We start from the raw sequence: 20,297 nt of genomic DNA, 5'->3' as shown, positions 1-20,297 counted from the left end.
AGCTGCCAAATATCTATTCCGAAGCTGTAGGGGGAGCGCGAGAAACCTGTGAGCGAAAAACGAGAAAACAGCAAATAAATGGCCAAAACTGCATAGCGCCCCTTTAATAATTGAGGAGTTGCAGAGTTTTGTTAGCAAGTGCATTCACATTATAGGGAGTTTCAGCATGAGGCTGCCATCCCCACTACAGTGTCTCACTCTCTCTATTTTTCTTTCTGACAGCTGACAGAGCAGAGACACTGGATGTGTGTGTGTGTGTGTGTGTGTGTGTGTGTGTGTGTTTCTCACTCTTGTGAGTTTTAGACCTTGAGGGTGAGGACATTTTTGTAAGGTAGTGGGAGAACACTTATTAGCTGGTCTTAGAGTTTAGGTTAATGTCAATGTCCATATAGTCTGTGTAGGGAGAGCAACATATTAGCAGAGCAGCTGCTCCAGCCCTTCATCTGTGTCTACACAGGATGTGTTCAGGCCCTATGGTTCAGGCACGGTATTTAGTGCAAGTTGCACACATTTTGGCAGCCCTCATAGCCTGACACTTAATCACTGTAGTTGAACACTAATGCAGCAGAAAATAGACTTGTAAACAGCTTTTGGTCATGGTTACGTGCAAGTGAAACGCTAGTTCTTGCTGTCTTTGTATACAGACAGCTGTGTAGGTGCGTGAGACGACTGATACACAATTGAAAACGCAGCTGAAATGCCTCCTGTGTTTAAACAAGCTATTGAAATGCTTAGGCTAAGCTTTGGGGGATACGGGTACTTTGTGTAACAACAGGATATGGATTTGTTAAAATGTTTTTATCAAAAAAAAAACTATTTAATTTGATTGTAGTTAAACAATAAATGTCGATAAGACAGTGGTATCATATTTGGTGTGCACACTTGATAATAAATAGAGAAGCACCTGTAGTGGAGCCTTACTTTTACATCAGTTAAATGTTTAACTGATTTTCCTGCCCTGAAGGCAGACACACCTTACCATCTGACTTTTCTATAATAAATGTAACAGTCACAGTTCCACATGTAGGATAACTGGTATACAGATACAGACCTGCTGGGGTCCGTTCCAGGTAGGAGGTTTAACAAACTCTGAGTCTAACCTTGATGTCTGAGTTGATTTACCCCGAGATGGGAAACTGAGTTTTCGGTTCCAGAACAGCTGATATGAGTTGGTTCAATCAACTCGGAGTAGGTTCACTCAGGGTTACGCGCGTGCACAAAAGGCAGTATGAATGGAGCCATGATTCTACGATTCACCATGGTAACAACCACAAACAAACGGGTCGTCGGAAATACTCATGCGCACAAACAGCGAGTTTGAACATGTATTTCGTTAAAAAAGCAAGACAGCGGCTGCTGCTGCAAAAGAGAGAGAATTGGTGTGGGGGAAAATTGCTGCTCGAGTCAATGCGTACGCATTCACAGTGTATTAATTTTATATTTAATCACAGTTAACTTATAATATTACTGGTAAAAACTGGAATTGTATTACACCTATAATTTCATTTAGGTGCAATCCTGCGGGCGTAAAAGTAAACTATACTAATCCCATTGTGAGGCTGCAGTACCATGATCATTAACAGAACTATAATGTATAATCATTTATTTCTTTTTAATGGCTGTACTGTCCAGGGGACACTACAAAAACGTTTAAAAAACGTTTCAGAGCGAGTCACACTTTTCTGATGGCTCTGCATACAGTGGCTTTACGATTACAGTGTGATCCGCTACACTGTTGTAAAGAAAACTGCCGTTTGCAAAAAACGTAATGCGATACAAAGAATCTGGTGGGATCTGCTGGGATGTTAAAGCCTGTCCACGATGGTTGATGTTAGTGATATGAGGATGGATAAGGTATCTACATATCTAATGGACTGTGATAAAAAAATACCTCTCAAATCGGTTATGTGGAAATGAAAATAGCCTACATCTAGTTGGGACTCAATACCGACGTAAACTCTCTGTGAATTAATACAGCTTTTTCACCAATGGGATCGTCGACAAAAGGACATGACATGTTTGAGAAAAAAACATTTTATAATCTGCCTAATATAAACCAATACGTTTTTTCATTCATGCAGATAAAACTGCATTAAAATGCGCCTGATACAGACTGAATGAATGAGGAAATGAGTTTCTCTCAGTTCTCTCTGAGAGGGAGGAGACTGAGAGAAACTCAAGTTTTTTTCCCCCGTTTCTCTCAGTCTCCTGAGAGAAACTCGAGGTTTCTTGAAGAAAACCTGCTCCCGACCAGGTTAGGTTCACAGACTCAGTTACCATAGTAACTGACTCCGAGGTTCAGTTACCTCTCTTTCTGGAATGGAAAACCCAGAGTTTCCCTCATCTCAGGGTTAACCAACTCAGAGTTTTCACTAAACCTGCTTTCTGGAACAGGCCTCTGATGGGATCAGCTATGATCACAATCCGTGCTTTGTCCACAATGCCCTCTGTATGTTGATAGGACAGGTACAATAGGGACTAGGTCTTAGTTATCTTCGTTACAATTTGGCAGTTTTGAGTTTTGTCCACTGTAAAAAGCCTCTGCACCTCTTTATCCAACCACTTTACCTGACTGCATATCTTTCTTCTTTTAGATCACAAACTAAAATCAAACTTCTAATCAGCTCCTGAAGTTTATTTCTTTAAACTTTAGGTTCTAAAACATTTCCTGTTGTTTATAAGCTGTTAAATCAGTCAGATCTTTTTACTTGCTGAGCCTCTTTGTGTTATCATTCAAATACGGGAGAAAAAAACAACAACAAACAAACGTAATACAATCTACTTGATTCAAGCTGACTTGCAGATTGTGTGAACCAAACAACGTGTGGTGAATGTAGTGGAAAGAATTATTATAGGGGCCAGACAATGCATAATGTCAGTGACATAAATCTCACCGTCTGCTCATGTCCACAATAGAATACAAGGCTGTATGTGCAGACTAATATGTGTGAAAATGAGCCACTGTCTGTGTCCGCTGTGGAGTGGTCACTCGTGTTTGTTTTTAAAATCTTCGATGTGTTGGACCAATGACCTATGACCGTGTGTGTGTATGGGTGTGTGTAGACATTTGCTTACTCTCTGATGTACTGTTGTATTATCCTGTAAAGCGATTTTAGCTGCATTAGTATTACAATGGTGCTATACAAATATACTTTAACTTAAACTAAAGTCATTCTCTACTCACTGGAGTGAAACAGTCTCTTTTAATACAATTGTTTAATCGCTTTTTTTTTTTCGTGCATCCTGATTTTCCCTTCTGTGGATCAATAAAGGGTTATCTTAGGTCAGGGCAGCAGTGTATAGCAAGTGGAGTTGTCTTCATGTAGTCTGCAGTCCACTACATACAGTAGTACAGTGTGTTCTTTTAGAACACCTTACAGGAGACTCAGTTGTTGAAGATACAACACTGAAACATTCTCATCACCAGACAAGCCTGACTTGTTTGCTGAAGAGCTCTTTCTTTTTCTTCTTACAAAAACCTGACACTTAGATGATGACTGCTTCTCAGTGTTTCTAAAAACATCTTCAACGTCTCTCTCGGATTATCCTTTTTAATGTAAAGGTGTAAATCGAAGTCCTGGCTAGCCTCTGTTGTGTCTTTCCGTGCCTCTGACTGTTGACTGTCCAACTGAGGGCTCTCAACTTCTCTTGCTCTCCTTCTCCCTTCCTCCATCCATTCATTTTTAATGCGAGCATTGCAAAGTCTTTAAGAGAAAAAGAGGACAGTAGAGACAAGCCACACGTCCCAATGAGCTACAGCAAGACATCTGTCTCGCTGTCTCTCTCTCTCATTCCCTCATTTCTCCTTTCCTTGAATAATGGATAGTTTCAAACCAGACACACTCCTCCCTTTTTCGTCTTGATCCTTCTCCTCAATAGGACCTCAGGAGAGACGGATAATGGAAGCACATGTGTTGTCTGTTTTGTCTTGTTTAATCAGTGTATCTCCGACTTGCTCCCTTCCTCCTCCTCTCTCTTCTTTGTCTTCCCAACCTTTCCTGCCCTTTTTCAGTCTGTTTTCTTAAATCGGGAGGGAGGGAGGAGGAGGAGGAGGAGGAGGAGGAGGAGGAGGAGGAGGAGGAGGAGGAGGAGGAGGAGGAGGGAGGGAGGGAGGGAGGGAGGGAGGGAGGGAGGGAGGAGAGAGAGAGAGAGAGAGAGATTTCATCAGGTGAATGCTGATCTGCAGTAATGACTGAGAGACAGCGGGGGGATTATTGTGCAATATTGTCACGGGTCTTGTCTGGAGCCTGGAAATACAAAGTGACAATATTGCATGATAATCCAAGGGTCATTACAAGCTCACCGTTGCTTTTATGAAGTAATTGTCATATGCCAGCCACTGTGGCAGTTTTTTTTTTTTTTTTTTTTTTTTTTTTAAGATACACATTGATCAAGTGTTCAGAAAGTCAATCCCAATCTAACACAAAAGTCCCAGTTATTGTCAATGTTTGTTGCATAATTGTTGTGTGGTGCAACTGCCCACATCATGTGAATGTCATGTTCTATGAAGATATCTCAGGTTACAACTGAGGGTGATAGCAGAAAAAAAGTATCTACAGCATTAAATGATAAGGGGAAGTGTTTTTTATTGACTCAATATTTTGCACTGATTCTGAATAGTCATACAGACAGAAATTCCCTGTCAAAATAGGAATACTTTTCTCATTGGTAGTTGCCTCAATGGACCATTATCCATGAAATTCACAAAGATGTTTTGTGTTTTCAGCAAATACCACTTTTGAAGACTGGAGAATCTGTAGCAGTACCACTCTTACTATCATTTTATTTACTACTATCATTTCTTACTATCATGGTTACAGCTTTCACACCTTATGCATATTCAAAACTGAATACGGCTAGTCTCTGCTATGTTTTGTGGGTGCTGTTAAAAGTCATTCAAGGAAACCTCAATAACGGAGGTAGAATTTGAGTGAAAGTGGGTACAACAGAAAGATAAAACATCACTTACAGACTCATCATACCTAACCGTGCAAGAGGACAGGATTTTCTTGTGAACATTAAATTAACATTTTGCCTTGCTCAAAAGGTGGCCTTATGTGACGTAAAGCTTGAGTTATTTGTACAGTCAAACTGAATTAGATCTTCTCTGTTTTACTCATTCATAAGTGTCTAAAACTTCTTTGCATAATGCACTCCAGCACAGAGTTTAACACTGCAGGCGACGGCACTTGTTTTCTCTTGCTTAAGAGGGTTAAATGAGGTTGCATTTTCGTCGTCTAGTCAGACAGAATGTCATTGCACCTGGTTTAAGCTGCAAATTAAGAACAAAAAAGGATAAACGTTAAGAAGGTATGGGTACATTAACAGACTGGACCGCAGCGAAAAATAGAACACACCCAGGTAGACAGGCAGGCAGACACGCACACACATTTCAGCCAGTGTTACCTCCTCTGGCCTCTCCTGGCTTAGTGTGCCGTGCCATGTCGTGCCTAGCCGTGTGTTGTGATGCGTGGTCTAGTGGGGCTAACGGAAGCACATGTGTTGTCTGCTAACTCTGATTAATGTAACAGACTATACTCCTTCTTCTCTCTTTGGCTTATTTTTTTCACTGGCTGCCCTGCTGTCCTGGCTTCACCTCTTACATGTCTGTCTGCACTGAGTCTGTGTTTAAAACCTGGGCCTTGAGAAAGCGAGAGAGTCATTAAATTATAATACAGTGTCTATAAAGTAAACAGGTTAAAATGGTACAAAACTAGCTTCTATATTATTATTCATACGTTGAAGAGCTACTGTATTTTATACCCAGTTGGGGAGCATATAGTGCAGCAGGAGTAACCTCTAGCTAGTTTTAAACTAGTGATTTAACAAATCGGGTTGCACCATTTAAACATAATGCCTTAGCTTGTAGCTCAAGACTTTAGTAATGTGTAAATTGATTGCCAGAAAGCATCGATTGCGCCGTTGTATTAAAAACATTTAACACTGTAAACAGGAAGTTATTGTAATATCAGAAGCTCTTAACATACAGGCCAAAAATTAACAGTTTAAAGGGTTAGTTAAACCCAACTGAAAATTCTTTGTAAATGCAGGTTTGACTTTTTTTTTTTTTTTTTTTTTTGTAAACATAAAATATATGTGTTTTTAGAGCTCGTAGTATTCATGCAGTTTAGAATGAGTGGGAAATATTAGATTATGCTACCCTAACCAGTGCTATTAGTTATTTAGTCTAAAGTTATTGGCATAGCATTTTGTGATTTAAGTTATCTTGTGTTAGTTTAGTGAAATGTAATTGAAAATAATCCCAGTTTACATTGCATTTAGACTAAGTGTCAGGTCAGATATGTTGACCATATTCCATATTACCATTTTTACACTTCCATCTAAACGGGTCATACATTAGCGAGCTTATGTTAGTTTTGTCAGTTGGTTCAGTTAGCTATGCAACTGTGATATGACTTTTTGTCTGCAGGAGAATAAAATTCAAGCAGGTGTGTTCAGTCAGATGCAACTTTCAAGGCTCCACAGAATCCTATACTACACAGCATACTCTTGACTACAGCACTGCTTCTCAAACCACACAGATCCATCAAGTATATGCGCATATAACTAATACTGCTGTATTTTCTGTGTTTCTCTTGGTGGTAAATTATGCCTCAATTTTCAGCGCCCCTGATATTGACTGTAAAAAGCTACCTGGTTGCAGTCGCCAGTCAGTTCTGGAGATGAGCATAGCTAACTTTAAGAAAATAAATTAAGACAAGTAGGCTGATTGGTTGACTCCCAGATGGCCACACCCGCTAACACACGGAACTAAATGGACACAGCCAGTCTTCTGCCTGCTGTTCCTCAGGCTAGTTGTTTGTTGTTGTGTGGGCTGTACCGTGCCGTGCTGTGCCGTGCCGTGCCGTGCCGTGCCTCGCCCTGTGTTTGGATGTGAATTGATGCGTGGCCAAGTGCCGGTCGAGGCAGCCATAGGTGATTCTTTCCCTGCCACTGCCCTTTCCATGCTTCCACGCAAAGGAGCAAGTGAGGTAGGCGGCCAGGCAGACAAGGAAAGGAAGGCAAGAAAAGAGAGGATAATATAACGGGACGTGAGGACAGCCAGTCAGCCGACAAACATGCAACCATGGATTATACGGGGGTATAAACCCTCACTTTATTGTAGTCCCAAATGTTTATTACTACCCCCATGGCTCAATCTCCCCTGTGACAAATGGTTCAAACCCATTCTTCCTGCCCCTTGTCTGCTCTGCTGACTTCCTCTTGATTTTCTGTTTCTCTGACTGTTACTGATCATTTCAACCTCTGCTCCCTGCACGCACACACACACACACACACACACACACACACACACACACACACACACACACACACACACACACACACATTTCATCACTCACGCACACATATTCCATGTGTGTGTGATTGACTGAAAATTCCTATGTGCTACTCCTTCCATACAGATACAGCAACCCAGAGACTGGCCATGTCACACACTTTGATTCATCCACTCTACAGTACAGTATGCCCCTGATCTGTCTGCCCCCTCCCTTCACTCCTCTCGCTACTCGCACGCCTCTGTACACCCCCCCCCCCCCCTTTGCACTTCCCTCTATCCCTTGTGACCGCTTCCAGCCCTCCCTTTTCACACTCAGATACACACACATACACACCCAGATAAACAGACATAGAAACATATTAATTCACAAAGACACGCACACTGTGCCATGGTCAAGGAACTTAAACGTACTCAAAATATTCACACACACATCTACACTCATGCACTCGCTCATAAACACGCACTTGTCATGGGGTCACCAAGGGGTCCAGATGAGTGGAATCTCAGTGTTGGCTCTCGCTACACTGAGCACCACAGGGGGTCTTTATCGTCGCAAAAATCAACAAAGCCACAGTCACGCAGCGCAGTCTCGATCACGAACACGAGCACACAGGCATTTTAACACACACACCTTCAACACACAAAAAAGCAAAAATAAAAGCGCTCACACGTGCACACAAACTGACAAAAGCTCACAAAAACATTCTCGTTTTGACACGCACAGGTGGACAATGTTTTCAGTGGGACACGCACACACTCCACAAGCTCTCACGCACTGTCACAGTCCAAAAAAGAAAATAGTTTAGAAGGGGGGAAAAACAAAGATAGGTCCCTCAACTGCTTAATCCCTTCTTAAATGCTTGCGTGATCTATCGTGTCTGTGATTTCACAGACATGACAGACAGACAGAGAGAGAAGCGGGATGAAGTGCCAGCTAAGCAGATGGAAATGGGCACGCATTTGTTAGATTGAAAGAGGAAGAGAGAAATAATTTGAAATTAAAAGTTTAAGAGGATCCAGGTATGATGTGAGGCAGCACTCCTGCCTTTGTTTTTTTCCCTCTATTCACCGCCCATGATCACATCACTTGATTTAACCTAATCCTAATGCCTCTAATCCTCCAGGCACCCAAAACACCTAAGTGCCTCATACCCTTCCATACGTTACAGCATCTTTTAACAGAATTCACTGAGCGCTGAATTGTGCTGCAAAATAGTATTTCAGTGACTGCGTTTGTGAGCGTGGGTTGTAGTTTTTCTTGCCTCTCTGCTTTCCAGAATCACACAAGGGTATTTAGGGTTTTCAAATACTGAGGATTAGAAAACAAATTGTTTAGTCTGTCTGATTGTGAAGATATGTTGGGGCCTGCTGTCTGTAACAGTCTACACACTACATGTTTCTGCCTGCGTTGTATAGCCTGCATAATGTCTCTCCTTCATCAAAAGCCTTGACCTTTGTTGTTGTGAGGTTTTGGCTAGGCTGATATATTGACTGATCTGTTGGTTATTAAGTACCAAGCAATTGCACTGCAGAAGCCAGAGATATGTTTAATGGCATTTAGAAATACACAAAGAAACACTGGAAAAGTAGGCTTTGCAAACGGGTCAGTAGTAACACAAAGGAAAAAAGGTAGAGGAGCTGCTTGATGCTGAAAAGTGAGAACATTTAATCTGGTAAAAGAACAAATCTCAATCGTAGTCTTTTTTTTTTTACCTTTAAGTACCTGCTTTTGTTGTCAAGAAACAAAGTACTATGCTCATAATAGCTCTTCTAGCTTCTCTAAAAATGCCTGCACTTCATAACATACCACAAACATGTTATGTTTCCCATTGGGTTCATTTTTAATAAATTTTTTATGTGGAAACTGCGTGTTTTTGGTGTGTGTGTGCACAGTGCATGCTCGTGTGTGTAAGTGGCTGCGTCAGTTTTTGGTCATGGAATGCATATTTGGGTGTGTGTATAAACATACATGTGAGTGTGTATCTGGTGCCTGCGTGTATGTGTGTGTAATATGAAAAAGGTCTGTGTTCGTGACAGAGACCCACCTCTGGTGTTTTGAAGGGCCAGATGGGTCAGGGCAGGCGGAGGTGGATGGGGGGGAGGAGCAGGGAGATAAGGAGGACAGGGAGGAAAAGGAAGGAGAAAAGGACAAAGTGGAGAAAAAAGGATGCCAGGAGGAGATGGAAGATTAGTAAAAAATGAAGGAAGACCGGAGAGGTGGTGTGAAAGTAGCAGCAGAGAAGTTGGGGAAAAATTAGATCTTTTTATGTGTCTTTCCTGCATAGTGGCCCATCTCAGCCCTCAGTACATGAGACAATGAGCGTAGACATTTGCACACAGACACACACGCAGACAGTCAGGGAGTTGAAAAAGGCATCACGTAAATTAATTATGTTTCTCATCCTGGCAAGACACCATCCAACCACAGCATGCCCCCACCCTGTCGCCCCACCTGCACCCTCCGCACCACTCCATCCCTCCTAAATGTTTCACATCAGGCGAGAGGTAATAGCCCCATGTTTAATTGATGGAGCATTGAGGTATTGTGGTGATAACATGGATTGTTGAACCCTGCAGGCTGCTGATTGGTCGGAAAGAAGCGTCACTGATCACTGCATTGCTAGCGAGAGACGGCATTTTTAAATAGTTTAGCCAGCGATGTTTTTTTGCTGCCGGAGGCTCCATGCAGAGCTTTCTCCGTAGCATACAAGTGGCCTGATGGTTATACTGGTGCGCTGGTGTGTGCATGTGTGATGTGTGTGTGTCGAGTCGCCATATGTGTGTGTGTGGGGAGCTAGTGAGCGAGGGAGAAGTGAGAGAGTGACGGCGATTATCTCCACAGCGAGTCGAGGCGAGTAGAGTCGAGTAGAGGCGAGGCGAGTAGGTACCATGTAATGGAAAAGCACCATAAGTACAACCCTTTTGAACCATGCGCCTGGCGCACGGACCCTTTCTTCCGCCGTTAAACTAGCAAAAGTGAATTTGTACACCCCCTAAATGCACCTGTGCCAGGCGCTTCACGCTGTGCGCTTAGATCGTTAAAATAGTACCATCTGTTACAGTAAGAGGTGGATGATTCAGTGTTGGCGCTCTGGTTAATAAGATTGGGACTCCTACATCATTGATGTATCCTGAGGCATTATGCATGTTTTGCCTAGTTACAAATAGCATGTTGACTTTTTAATAAACTCTTTTGTAATAGAGATTTATTAACTCTCTATTAGAATAATCTTATTACATGGCTTGCTTGAATTCTAATGTAGAATGCGGTCTGTTATTTCTTGATAACAGACCGCTGCTAAGGATAACACACCGTTGCCATGCAAAAGCAGAGCGTTGCCATGGACGCAGTTCTGTTCACTCTGGAGGACAGCTATCAATCAATCCGCTGAAAGAAGTCCGGATAATTTAGCCTATCAGCTGTGGCAAAAAGTGGGGAAACGTGGAGCAACTTCTGTCCTCCAAGCAATGACAGCAGATCTGATGAGCGTCTATCGCTAGTATCTTTCTATACCGTCTATGGTCGCTAGGTACGCAGTAACAGCCGTAGGGACAACAACGCTAATTAGTTAACTTACATTGCAACTTGTTTAACGTTAATTTACAGGTGTGTCAACATGCAGCGGCTCTGCAAAAAGGAAACGAGAGGAATGAGGACATAAACGTCCACATAAATATTCCCAAAGAAGCCATTCACCGTGTCTCACTTCACCGTCAACAGAAATGTTCAGTTTAATGTAAATTAGAGCTGCCGTTAGCCCGCTAGCTCACTACAACGCTTCAGCTAATGTTGTGTCAATTCCTGCAGTGATTAAAACAGCAGCTGGGTCATTTGTCCACCACGGCAGCACCCCATAAAATATAGATAGGGCTACTACCACAGCCCGTAAGGTGGTGTTGAGTAGCTAATAGACGAAGGATTGCATTACAGAGTTTTTACGTTGCTATGGACGCAGGATTCCAACCGTAGAGACGGAACGGACTATTTTCTTTAGTGGAAGCAATACAATGGTATTTAAATCAATAAACTCCCATTTAAATCAATATTTTGTTGTTATTAGTCAAATTATTGATTTATTTGGTAAGTAGCCATGTAATAAGCGGGATAATGTAGAGCGAGGCGGTTGTTATAGCGAATACAACCTCTTCAGGCTGATTCAGTCCTGATCACCCTGTCGGGGTTGTATTCGCTATAACAACCGCCTCGCTCTACATTATCCCTTACATAACCAGATGAAGTAAACTGGGTATAAGAGCTGAATGTGTCTTGAAATTTAATGTTTTAAACCGCTTTTGGCAACGGTCTAGCATGCTAATGGAGTCAATCATGAAACCGAATGAAAGAGAGATACTGTAAGAGAGACACAAGAGGAGCCATAGAAGTGAAGTGTGCACTAGAGGACAAAGATGTTTTGTGTGTAGAAGAGAAGCATCCATTGGCTACTGGCATGAAACATTTAAAAGACAACGCAACATTTTTCCTCCTCCTCCCTCATTCTTCACTCTTTTTCTATCACTTCCTTGTTTCATTCAAACCACCCTTGTCTCTCTCCTCCTCCTCTTAGGTAGTAGTTGTCTGTGCATGTGTGTTTGTGAGAGAGCTTGTGGAGGGGTTAGTTTTGTGGTTTGAGTGCTAAGTGAACGTGTCAGTGCCCAGGGCAAGGGGTCTCCCTGAGGGGCCAAACTCAGTCACGGGAGCACACAGTCTGCTGGTGCCACAGCCATTCAGCCCTCAGGGTGTGTGTATGTGTGTGTGTGCCATTGTGTGTTGAGAGGGTGAGTTTCCTGTCTGGCTCAAGATGCTTAAATGAGTACATTTGCCTTTGTATGCGTCTGTCTATGCCTGTGCCTTTATTTGTACCTGCGTACATGTTTGTGCTTGTATCAATGGGGGGTTTTAATGTGTATATCTGTTTGTCAGTCTGTGCGTATTTGGGTGTGTATTTCTGTCTGTTCCTTTCATCTGCCCCTGTGTGTCAAGCCATAGCTAAGGCACGATTTAGCCCTCGGGTCACTTTAACATTTTGTATTGCCCCCTTGTCTGTCTTCATGACTACATCACACACAAATTTACATGCATAAGCATTTTTGGATAACATTCAACTCCACTCACACCCTTAGTATTTTTTATTTATTTATTTTCTTGTCCATTACTTCGCTGGTGATTGTCATTGAGTTTCTGGACTAGTGATATGTTGTTGCTAATGTACGGTTTCTGGGTTTCTCATGTACAGCACTTTTTGGGAACAAATATTTTGGAGTGCATTTACCATGTCTGCATGCGTGACAGATGTGCTCTATTTGGGCCTTTTATAAGATGTTGGATCCTTGTATCAAACATCGGTCTTTTTTTTTTTATTTAATTTTTTTTACCTTTTATTTATTCAGGGAAGGTTCACTGAGAGGCAGCCTCTCTTTCTTTATTAACATCTATAGATGTACGTACGCTTGTAATTTTTAGGGGTGGCAATGTTGGTCTGTCTGACGGTCGGCCCGCCACTTTGGTCCACACTGGAATATCTCAACAATTAGATGTATGCCATTACATTTTGTACAGACACCCATGGTTCCAAGACGAAGAATGAACATTATTTCTAGCAATGCTGTAGACCCTTAGTCTTGTTATTGTTTGCTTGCATCAGATCCAAGTGTGCAGCCTTCTCCTCTTTTATCTCAGCATTTACTGTGTGAATTGCTCTAAAGTGTTTACTCTGGCTGTCTTTTTGTCTGTCATGACAACTAGAAGACAGATGCCTGCTGTCCTGAAGACATGAGGCAGACATAATCTGCACCTTCACCTGATATGGATAGACAAGAAGGCCCTGTGATGGGAACAGAGATAGAAAAGAAAAGTTAGATGTGGCCAATGGAGAATCTGAGAGAGAAGCTCTATCTTCTTAAATGCGTCACCTATCAATCATAAGTCACATCAAAAGCACTTTCAAGTGTTGCTGCATGTTTTGTCTGCCTGTCTCATCTACCACCCTGTCATTCACTTTGACTTCTCTCTTACCATAAAGAAGAAGGAAACAAGAGAGGCAGAGGGAGAAAGAGAAAAGACATTCAAGACAATCAAAATCTAGATACCACATTGGCCGCTGCTGTTAATTCAACTTGACATCATGACTGCGTGTAAACATACACGCCACTTGGCTTTACAAAGTGACGTGTATGTTTACGCGAAGTTATCGGTACGCATTTTGAGCTATCCGCGTGTATGTCTACGCCATATACAGCAGACGGGTTGGGTTTAGGAAAAAAATAACGGGACAACAACGGCACGTTTGGTTTTAGGAAAAGAAGAAAGCGACGCTTGGGTTTAGGAAACGTGACACGTGGGACACGATCCCCGGTCTCCTGGGTGAAAGTCCTGTGTTGTTTGACCCATCCTCTACCCCAACCAGCCTCCATATGCGGATTTTCGTAGCTTTCATACTACTCGCTACCGTAGTCGCTCTTAATGCTACGTCATCTTCTCATTGAGAATCGTGCTGTGATCACAAAACATGCTTCCCATTGAAAAACATTAGTTTAAAAAACGTGCAAAAGTTCTTTTCTCAGGAGAACTTAGCGTAAATTGACACGCAATCGCAAGGTAATGTAAGTCAGTGGAGGCCAAACGGCGTTGATAAACACGCTAAAAAGCGATTATGCGTCTTGATAACACGCCTAAATGGCATACGAATTGGCGTGTCATACATACGGCACTTATTGAGATCAGTCTGGTTAATTGGAGCGATATGTCGACGTGGCCGTTATTTTGGGACGACATGTCGCACCTCCTAATGCATGTATGTCTATCTAGACAGGAGGTATATCCACAATTAAAATCATAATTTCTCTTTGAATTTATAACCGATTTTCAAGCGTTTTACTTTGCTACGAATGCCAGACATGCATTTGTGATACAGGATACTTGGTTAAATTAAAAATGCGGGTTTTCATACCAAAATACCTCATGTTGTGTAGATAGTAACAGTACGTAGCTTTAAGCCTTAATATAATCAGTTGAGTTATAAAGGTGAGTTATAAAAAAAAAAAACATAACATGGGGGTCTATGGAGATTGACTCACGTCAAGCGGCCACTCGAGGAACTGTAGTTCAGCCACAGAGCTGCCGCTTCAATAACACACACATGACAAACATAATTTTTAGCATCTTACTGTGATATTATTAATTACTTAAATAAAAAATGCATCACCTGACACAAACTAGCATTAGCATTAATTCAGTATGAGGACAGTAACTTATCTTTGTTAGTTTAGAAAGAGGATTAACATTACGTCTTGTGATATTAAATTCAACCCGTTCATAACAATAAATTATTGTAAAACACCTTGTTACTTAGTTTGGCATTTATTTCGCATGAACATTCCAAAGCAGCACAAAAGTCGTCTTTTTCTGAGTCTTTATGGTCAAGCGGGTCAGCTGTCCGTCACAAAATGGCGGCAGCACAGAAGCATCTCACAAGCCGTAGGCGGTATCTACGTATTTATATCTATGGACAAGACAATGGAACTTCTTAACAAGTCATCTAAGTATAGATGTCTTCAGCTGTTATTATTGTATTAATGTATCATCACAAAATAATCTTACATTTGCATTTGCTACATAAAGGGTTCTCTTTCACCCTGTTGATGGAAGTCAAACTTATTTTCATTTCATTGCATTAGTGTTTTAACATTTGAATAGAAAGCTAATGCAATTTGCAGTATCTGAGACTATTTGAATTATCATGAAACTGTAAACACCATAGGTTTGACCCTGTCTTGACCCTTTGAGTTTTAGCTGTTTCTCCTTCTTTCTGCTTTCCTCTTTCATCCTCTTAAAAGGATGACATGAGGAAAAGTGCTATCAAACACTCAACAAAAACCATCACTACCATCAGTCTTATGGTGCTGGAGGCCTGGGGGCAAAGGGAAAGGTCATGGGGTCAACATAACAAATTAGTTTATTTTTGAAGCTTGCATGTCTGGTCTGAATGTGGCACTGGAGAGAAGGCCATAGCAGAATCAAAATCAATAGGTTTCTTATCCTTGGACACCAAATGACATGCCACCCTGCCATTAGTTTTTGAGATATTTTGGTCACACTCAAAACAATTGGATGGCAAATGGACATGGCATTTCTGTGCCTTTTAACAGCAGTAATTAAATGATCTGTTCCGTTTCCCGTTGTCTTCCCAAGAATGTCAGCTTTGTTTGCACGTGTTTTTCACCTTGTTTACATCATGTCGCAGTCATCATGTCAGCTTTCTAACATAGGAGCTGTCAGCATGTCATCCAAATATCAGCTGCCTCTCTGCCACATATCATAAAGATGAAAGCTCAGGGATGTGATCTTATCTTTCATAAAGCCTGAAAGATTTGAACTGCTTGGAGATAACAAACTGACACGCACAGAGAAAGAAAGATCATTTTGGGAGTTTGTTTTTCCAACAGACAGCAGTAAAAACAATATCTGAAGGAGGTATTAGAGTATCTGTGATCATCTGCTTGGAACTGCTGACAGATAAAAAGATGTTTTTGACACCAGCGCATGATTGTGATGAAGCCGGTAGTTTTCAGACCTAAATGTTTTCATAGACAGCTCTGATACTACATTTGTAAAGGCCCCATACAATAAACCATTCAAAAGTGAATGCTATTTCTACACTCATCCTCCTCTAAGATATATATTCATTATTCATTTCACTTGTTTTTGTTTTCAACAAATTGTGTATCCAAACACAATACAAAATTTATATGGGCTCTTAAGGCAATAATTTGGATAGTCATCATGGAAACATGAATTGGTCATGTGACAAGGGCTGGGAATTCTTTTTTTTTTTTTTTCCACAAAACCTTATAAAAATAAAGTGCAATACACTTACAATAAACTTGCCTCAGACTTCAACAAAGAAAACCTTGTCAGTCTCATATAAATTTTGATTAATCAGCGAGCCAACTGTACCAACTTGATTGTTCCCATAGTATTAAAGAAAATAGCACCAGTGATAGGCTTCGCCTTTTTAAAAATTAGTTGTGTTCTTTCTTATTTTGGCCAGCCATTTGTTTTAAAGGTCCAGAAAACCTATTTTCTCAATCAACTATGATAAATGAAGAATAAAGTGAGCAGTGATCAATTGAAAAAAGGTGTAGAAAAAAAATCCAAATTTAGCAACATTTGCATCAGAATCTGATGAGGTTGTTTGCTTATGCTTAATCAAATCTGATCAAACCACACCCACACAGTCACAGTTTTTGAGTGTTAAACTCTTAATAAATATCAAAGTATGTGGTTTGAAGCCAAGTTTTCAGGGGCTTTAAATTTCAGACGTTTTGTAAATAGTTGTACTTCTAAATTAATAGTATTATTATCATTTCCAACAAATTGTGTTTATTTTCTTCTCAGATGGAGCGCAGTGAGACGATGTGTCGCTACTGCGGTGTAAGCTACCTCATTTTCCACGAGTTCCATCAGCTCCGCACTCGACTGGCTCAGTTGGAGGAAGAGCTCCAGGAACTGCGAGAGACCACCCAGAGAGATAAGGCCCAGCGAGAGGCACTGGAGCTGGGCAAGCTGGAGTGGGAGAGGGCATTTCACCTGGAGGCGCAGAGACAGACAGAGGAGGAAGAGAAACGCATAAGAGAAGAGCTAGAAGAGAGGAACAAAGACACAGTGAGAGCTCTGAGAGAGGAGTTTGAACAAAAGCATGAGAAGCAGAGGCGAGAGATGAAAGAGGGGTATCAGAAAATCAGTGAAGAAAAAGAGAGACAACTTAGAAGAGAGCTGGGAGACTTGGAGGCGGAGACACTGAGGAAGCAGCGAGAAAAGCTGCGCAGGATGACCGAGGAGGGAGAGAAAGTTCTGAGTGACGCACTTCAAAAGGCCAATAAAGATTTAGACGAGCTGAGAAAATACATCCAACAGCTGGAAGAGAGGTGAGGTTTGTATGTGTTTGTCTGTGCTTCCCGTCCCTGGTGTGAAATGATCTCTAATGCCAGGCTTCATGTGGTCAATTATCCTGTGAGTCACGCTGTTAACACAAAAACACACAAACACACACTCACACAAATCAGACATGTATCCCACTAGCTGGTGTGTGTGTATGTGAATCTCTGACACAGACCCTGCTGTATAATTATACATTCCACTGTCATCTTCAACGCCTCCATCATCCCATACATTACCTTGAAAAGGGAAAATAGATATACTGTATGAGGCTCGGTAAAACGTTTACCAAATTGAGTTTGAGGAAACTTTTACTGATTTAATCCCAAGTGATTTAATTTGATTTCTGTGAAACAAGACTGTTTTACAGAATATATTAGGTTTGTTTGCTGGAATTGTTTTGCTCAACAACAAACTCATGCACACTGTAGTAAGCAGGGTCTGACTTATTATGGGAGGAAATAGTGTGTTTGTGAACACAATGTTTAACAAACATCCTCCTCATTTTTGCAGAGAATTGAAAACATTGCTTATATTTAGGATAAAAATAGGATTTGTTTTGCGATTTGGCGCTCCGACAGTTATAGAGTGCGATTTACTTCTACACCGCTGTCGTAATTATGGACAGCTGTACATGTAAATTTGTTATGAATACATTAGTTATGATAAGAAACTAGCGAGTCGACAACTTTGCTAACGCAGCCAGACATCAAGCAAGTGCAACAGCACAAAAATGTCAAAGCCAGGCTTGAACATTCAGTATGGATTGGTTCATAGTGGATATTTTGCTTTCATTTTTGCTGTGTGTGTGTGTGTGTGTGTGTGTGTGTGTGTGTGTGTGTGTGTGTGTGTGTGTGTGTGTGTTATCCAAAAATGCTCATGCATGTGTGTGTGGATGACAGGTGTATGACAGAGGAACGCAAGGTGAGAAGGGTAGTAATGTGCAGCATGCAATTAAACCTGATTTTAAAATCTCACCTGCTCGACAAGTTTAAACATGGATGAACTGGAGATATTGTGATCTGCTGAAGAAAAAAGGGAGGGGAGGTGAAGGAGAGAGAATAGACATATTATCGTCATATTTGAGTTACCTTATTCACCAGTCTATGATTTATAAATAGCGTTCATGTCAACATCCCAGTAGTAATTTTGACTTTGATATCCAGCTTGATGCCAAGGTTTCTCATATGCAAATAGACAAGAATGTCTCACATTGTTCATTAATCAAGATAAGTACACTTTACTGAGATAGTAATGCAATGTAACATGTGCAAAACTGCCTGTAGCTCATTAACAGATTTCAGGGTGTGAATTAGACTCATTAATAGTAACTAAGAAATATACTGAAATAAAATAAAGAAAACATAACATTAAAAGGGAGCTGAAAATTAAAAAGTTTTAAGCCTGCTTTCAGATTTAAGGGACACCTTGGATCCTCTGGTAAGCGCGGCTCATAGTTAGTGAATTAAGCTTCACCAATCTTCTCAGTCATTCTTTGTACAGCAAGGATCTAAGAGGACTGGCTGTTATAGCAGGTCTGTAATATATGATGTGTTCTACTTTCTTTGTTTTTGTCAAGCTTTGGCAGCATATTCTAAACAAGTTTCAGTTTTTTAAAGATGTTCTTTGATGAAGGAATGTATTAGCTTGTTCAGCTGTAGACCTGAGGTCTCTTTAGGTCAGAGTCTATGCCAGATTCCAGTTCGAAGCAACACCCTGTCTACACAGAATGGGTTTCAAACGCTTTATTCTGTCGCCTCGTCACGCTTCTCTATCAGAACAGATATGCTTTTATTTTAATCAATACAGGACTGATGATGCTGCTGTTATACTGATGATGTGCTACTCTTGCTACACACTGATACACCTGTTATTTCAAAGTGTCAGATGCATTTAATCAACATTTCATATCATATGCTGTTCACCTCATTTTCAAGTTGTTGCTACAGCTGCCACTCAAAACTGTTTTTGCCCTCTCAGCCAACAAAAGGTGATGAAAAGTTAAATCTAATTAAATACGATAAGCTATTGGAAAGGATTCAGACTTTGATGAGTGGAATAAAAAATAAAATATACATTAAGGGGTAGAACCCTATTCTTTTATTATTCGTCGTCTTCCACCGTGGCTCTAATTGCAGTAAGCTGGAATAATCAAGTAAATACCACAAATATATACCACAAAACCCGGTGGAAGGAATTTCACCAGAATTGCTACACATAGTCTGGGGGTGAGTAATAACCAGAATATGAAGTGTCATGTTGATTGGTGCATGTGGGCATGGCCTATTTAGCATTATATGCTAAATTATGCCTTTTCTCAAGTTATTGAGGGCTGGAACGAGCTAGAGACATGACAATTGTCAGCATAATTGATGATGATGTTATTATGATTATGCTATTTGGCCTAATGGTGGCGCTATAACTTCATTTCGAATGACCACCCCCCTCACATGGTGAGTCCGATTGACCTGATATTTCTTATACAAGTCCACCTGAATGTGCTCTACAATAAAGCTTCTTGGACCAATAACTTCTGCCATGATGTTTTTTTGCTAATTTGCATAATGTGAAAAACTTTGTTGATTTTAGATTCAATCAACACCAGAATTGGTATAGAGCCTTGTGAGACTGAGATACACATTTCTACTATAAATGACCAAGATTGCTCATAAAACATCAATCAAAGAACTTTGTAAACGGTGGGGCTTAGCAGGCAATTGTCCATAACGCCGGTTCTTCCACAGCAATTCTTCCTAAAATCAAGACATCTGACACCAAGTTTTGATACAATCCGATAAAGCGGGGCAAAATTGCGGGACTGCATTGGAATGCTGTTATCTATTGTAGTGACGAAACAGGCGTATGCTCAGTTTCACCACTTTTTCTATACAGCATTAAACCATCTGAAGTAGTTTTGCTCAGCTTTGTGACGCTAGAAACCCGCTCAACGCTGCTTGCAGCTTTTACTTTGGCAGTTGGGCATCTGTTCAATGCTGCTTGCTGCTTTGACTTTTGGCGATTGGGCTGCTTACTAAGGGCGTCTGTGGCTCAAGTGGTAGAGCA

The 20,297-nt window shown here is 41.0% G+C and overlaps 1 protein-coding gene across 3 annotated transcripts in view; it reads left to right on the top strand.

Annotated features, from left to right (window-relative positions):
- Positions 1-20,297, top strand: part of lekr1 (Leucine-, glutamate- and lysine-rich protein 1) — a 93,246-nt gene that overhangs the window by 10,686 nt on the left and 62,263 nt on the right. For 2 of the 3 annotated variants that reach the window (XM_028574174.1, XM_028574176.1), the window contains exon 3: positions 16,695-17,224. In XM_028574174.1, coding sequence (XP_028429975.1) covers positions 16,695-17,224 — 530 coding nt within the window. Of the gene's footprint in view, positions 1-10,712; positions 10,831-16,694; positions 17,225-20,297 lie in introns of those variants that run through there. The other variant, XM_028574175.1, reaches the window with a different exon arrangement.

This window comes from Perca flavescens, chromosome 3 (assembly GCF_004354835.1).
Source record: "Perca flavescens isolate YP-PL-M2 chromosome 3, PFLA_1.0, whole genome shotgun sequence".
Classification (NCBI taxonomy): Eukaryota; Metazoa; Chordata; class Actinopteri; order Perciformes; family Percidae; genus Perca; species Perca flavescens.
The sequence above is the reverse complement of the archived record's forward strand: the minus strand, read 5'-3'. Positions and strand labels throughout refer to the sequence as shown.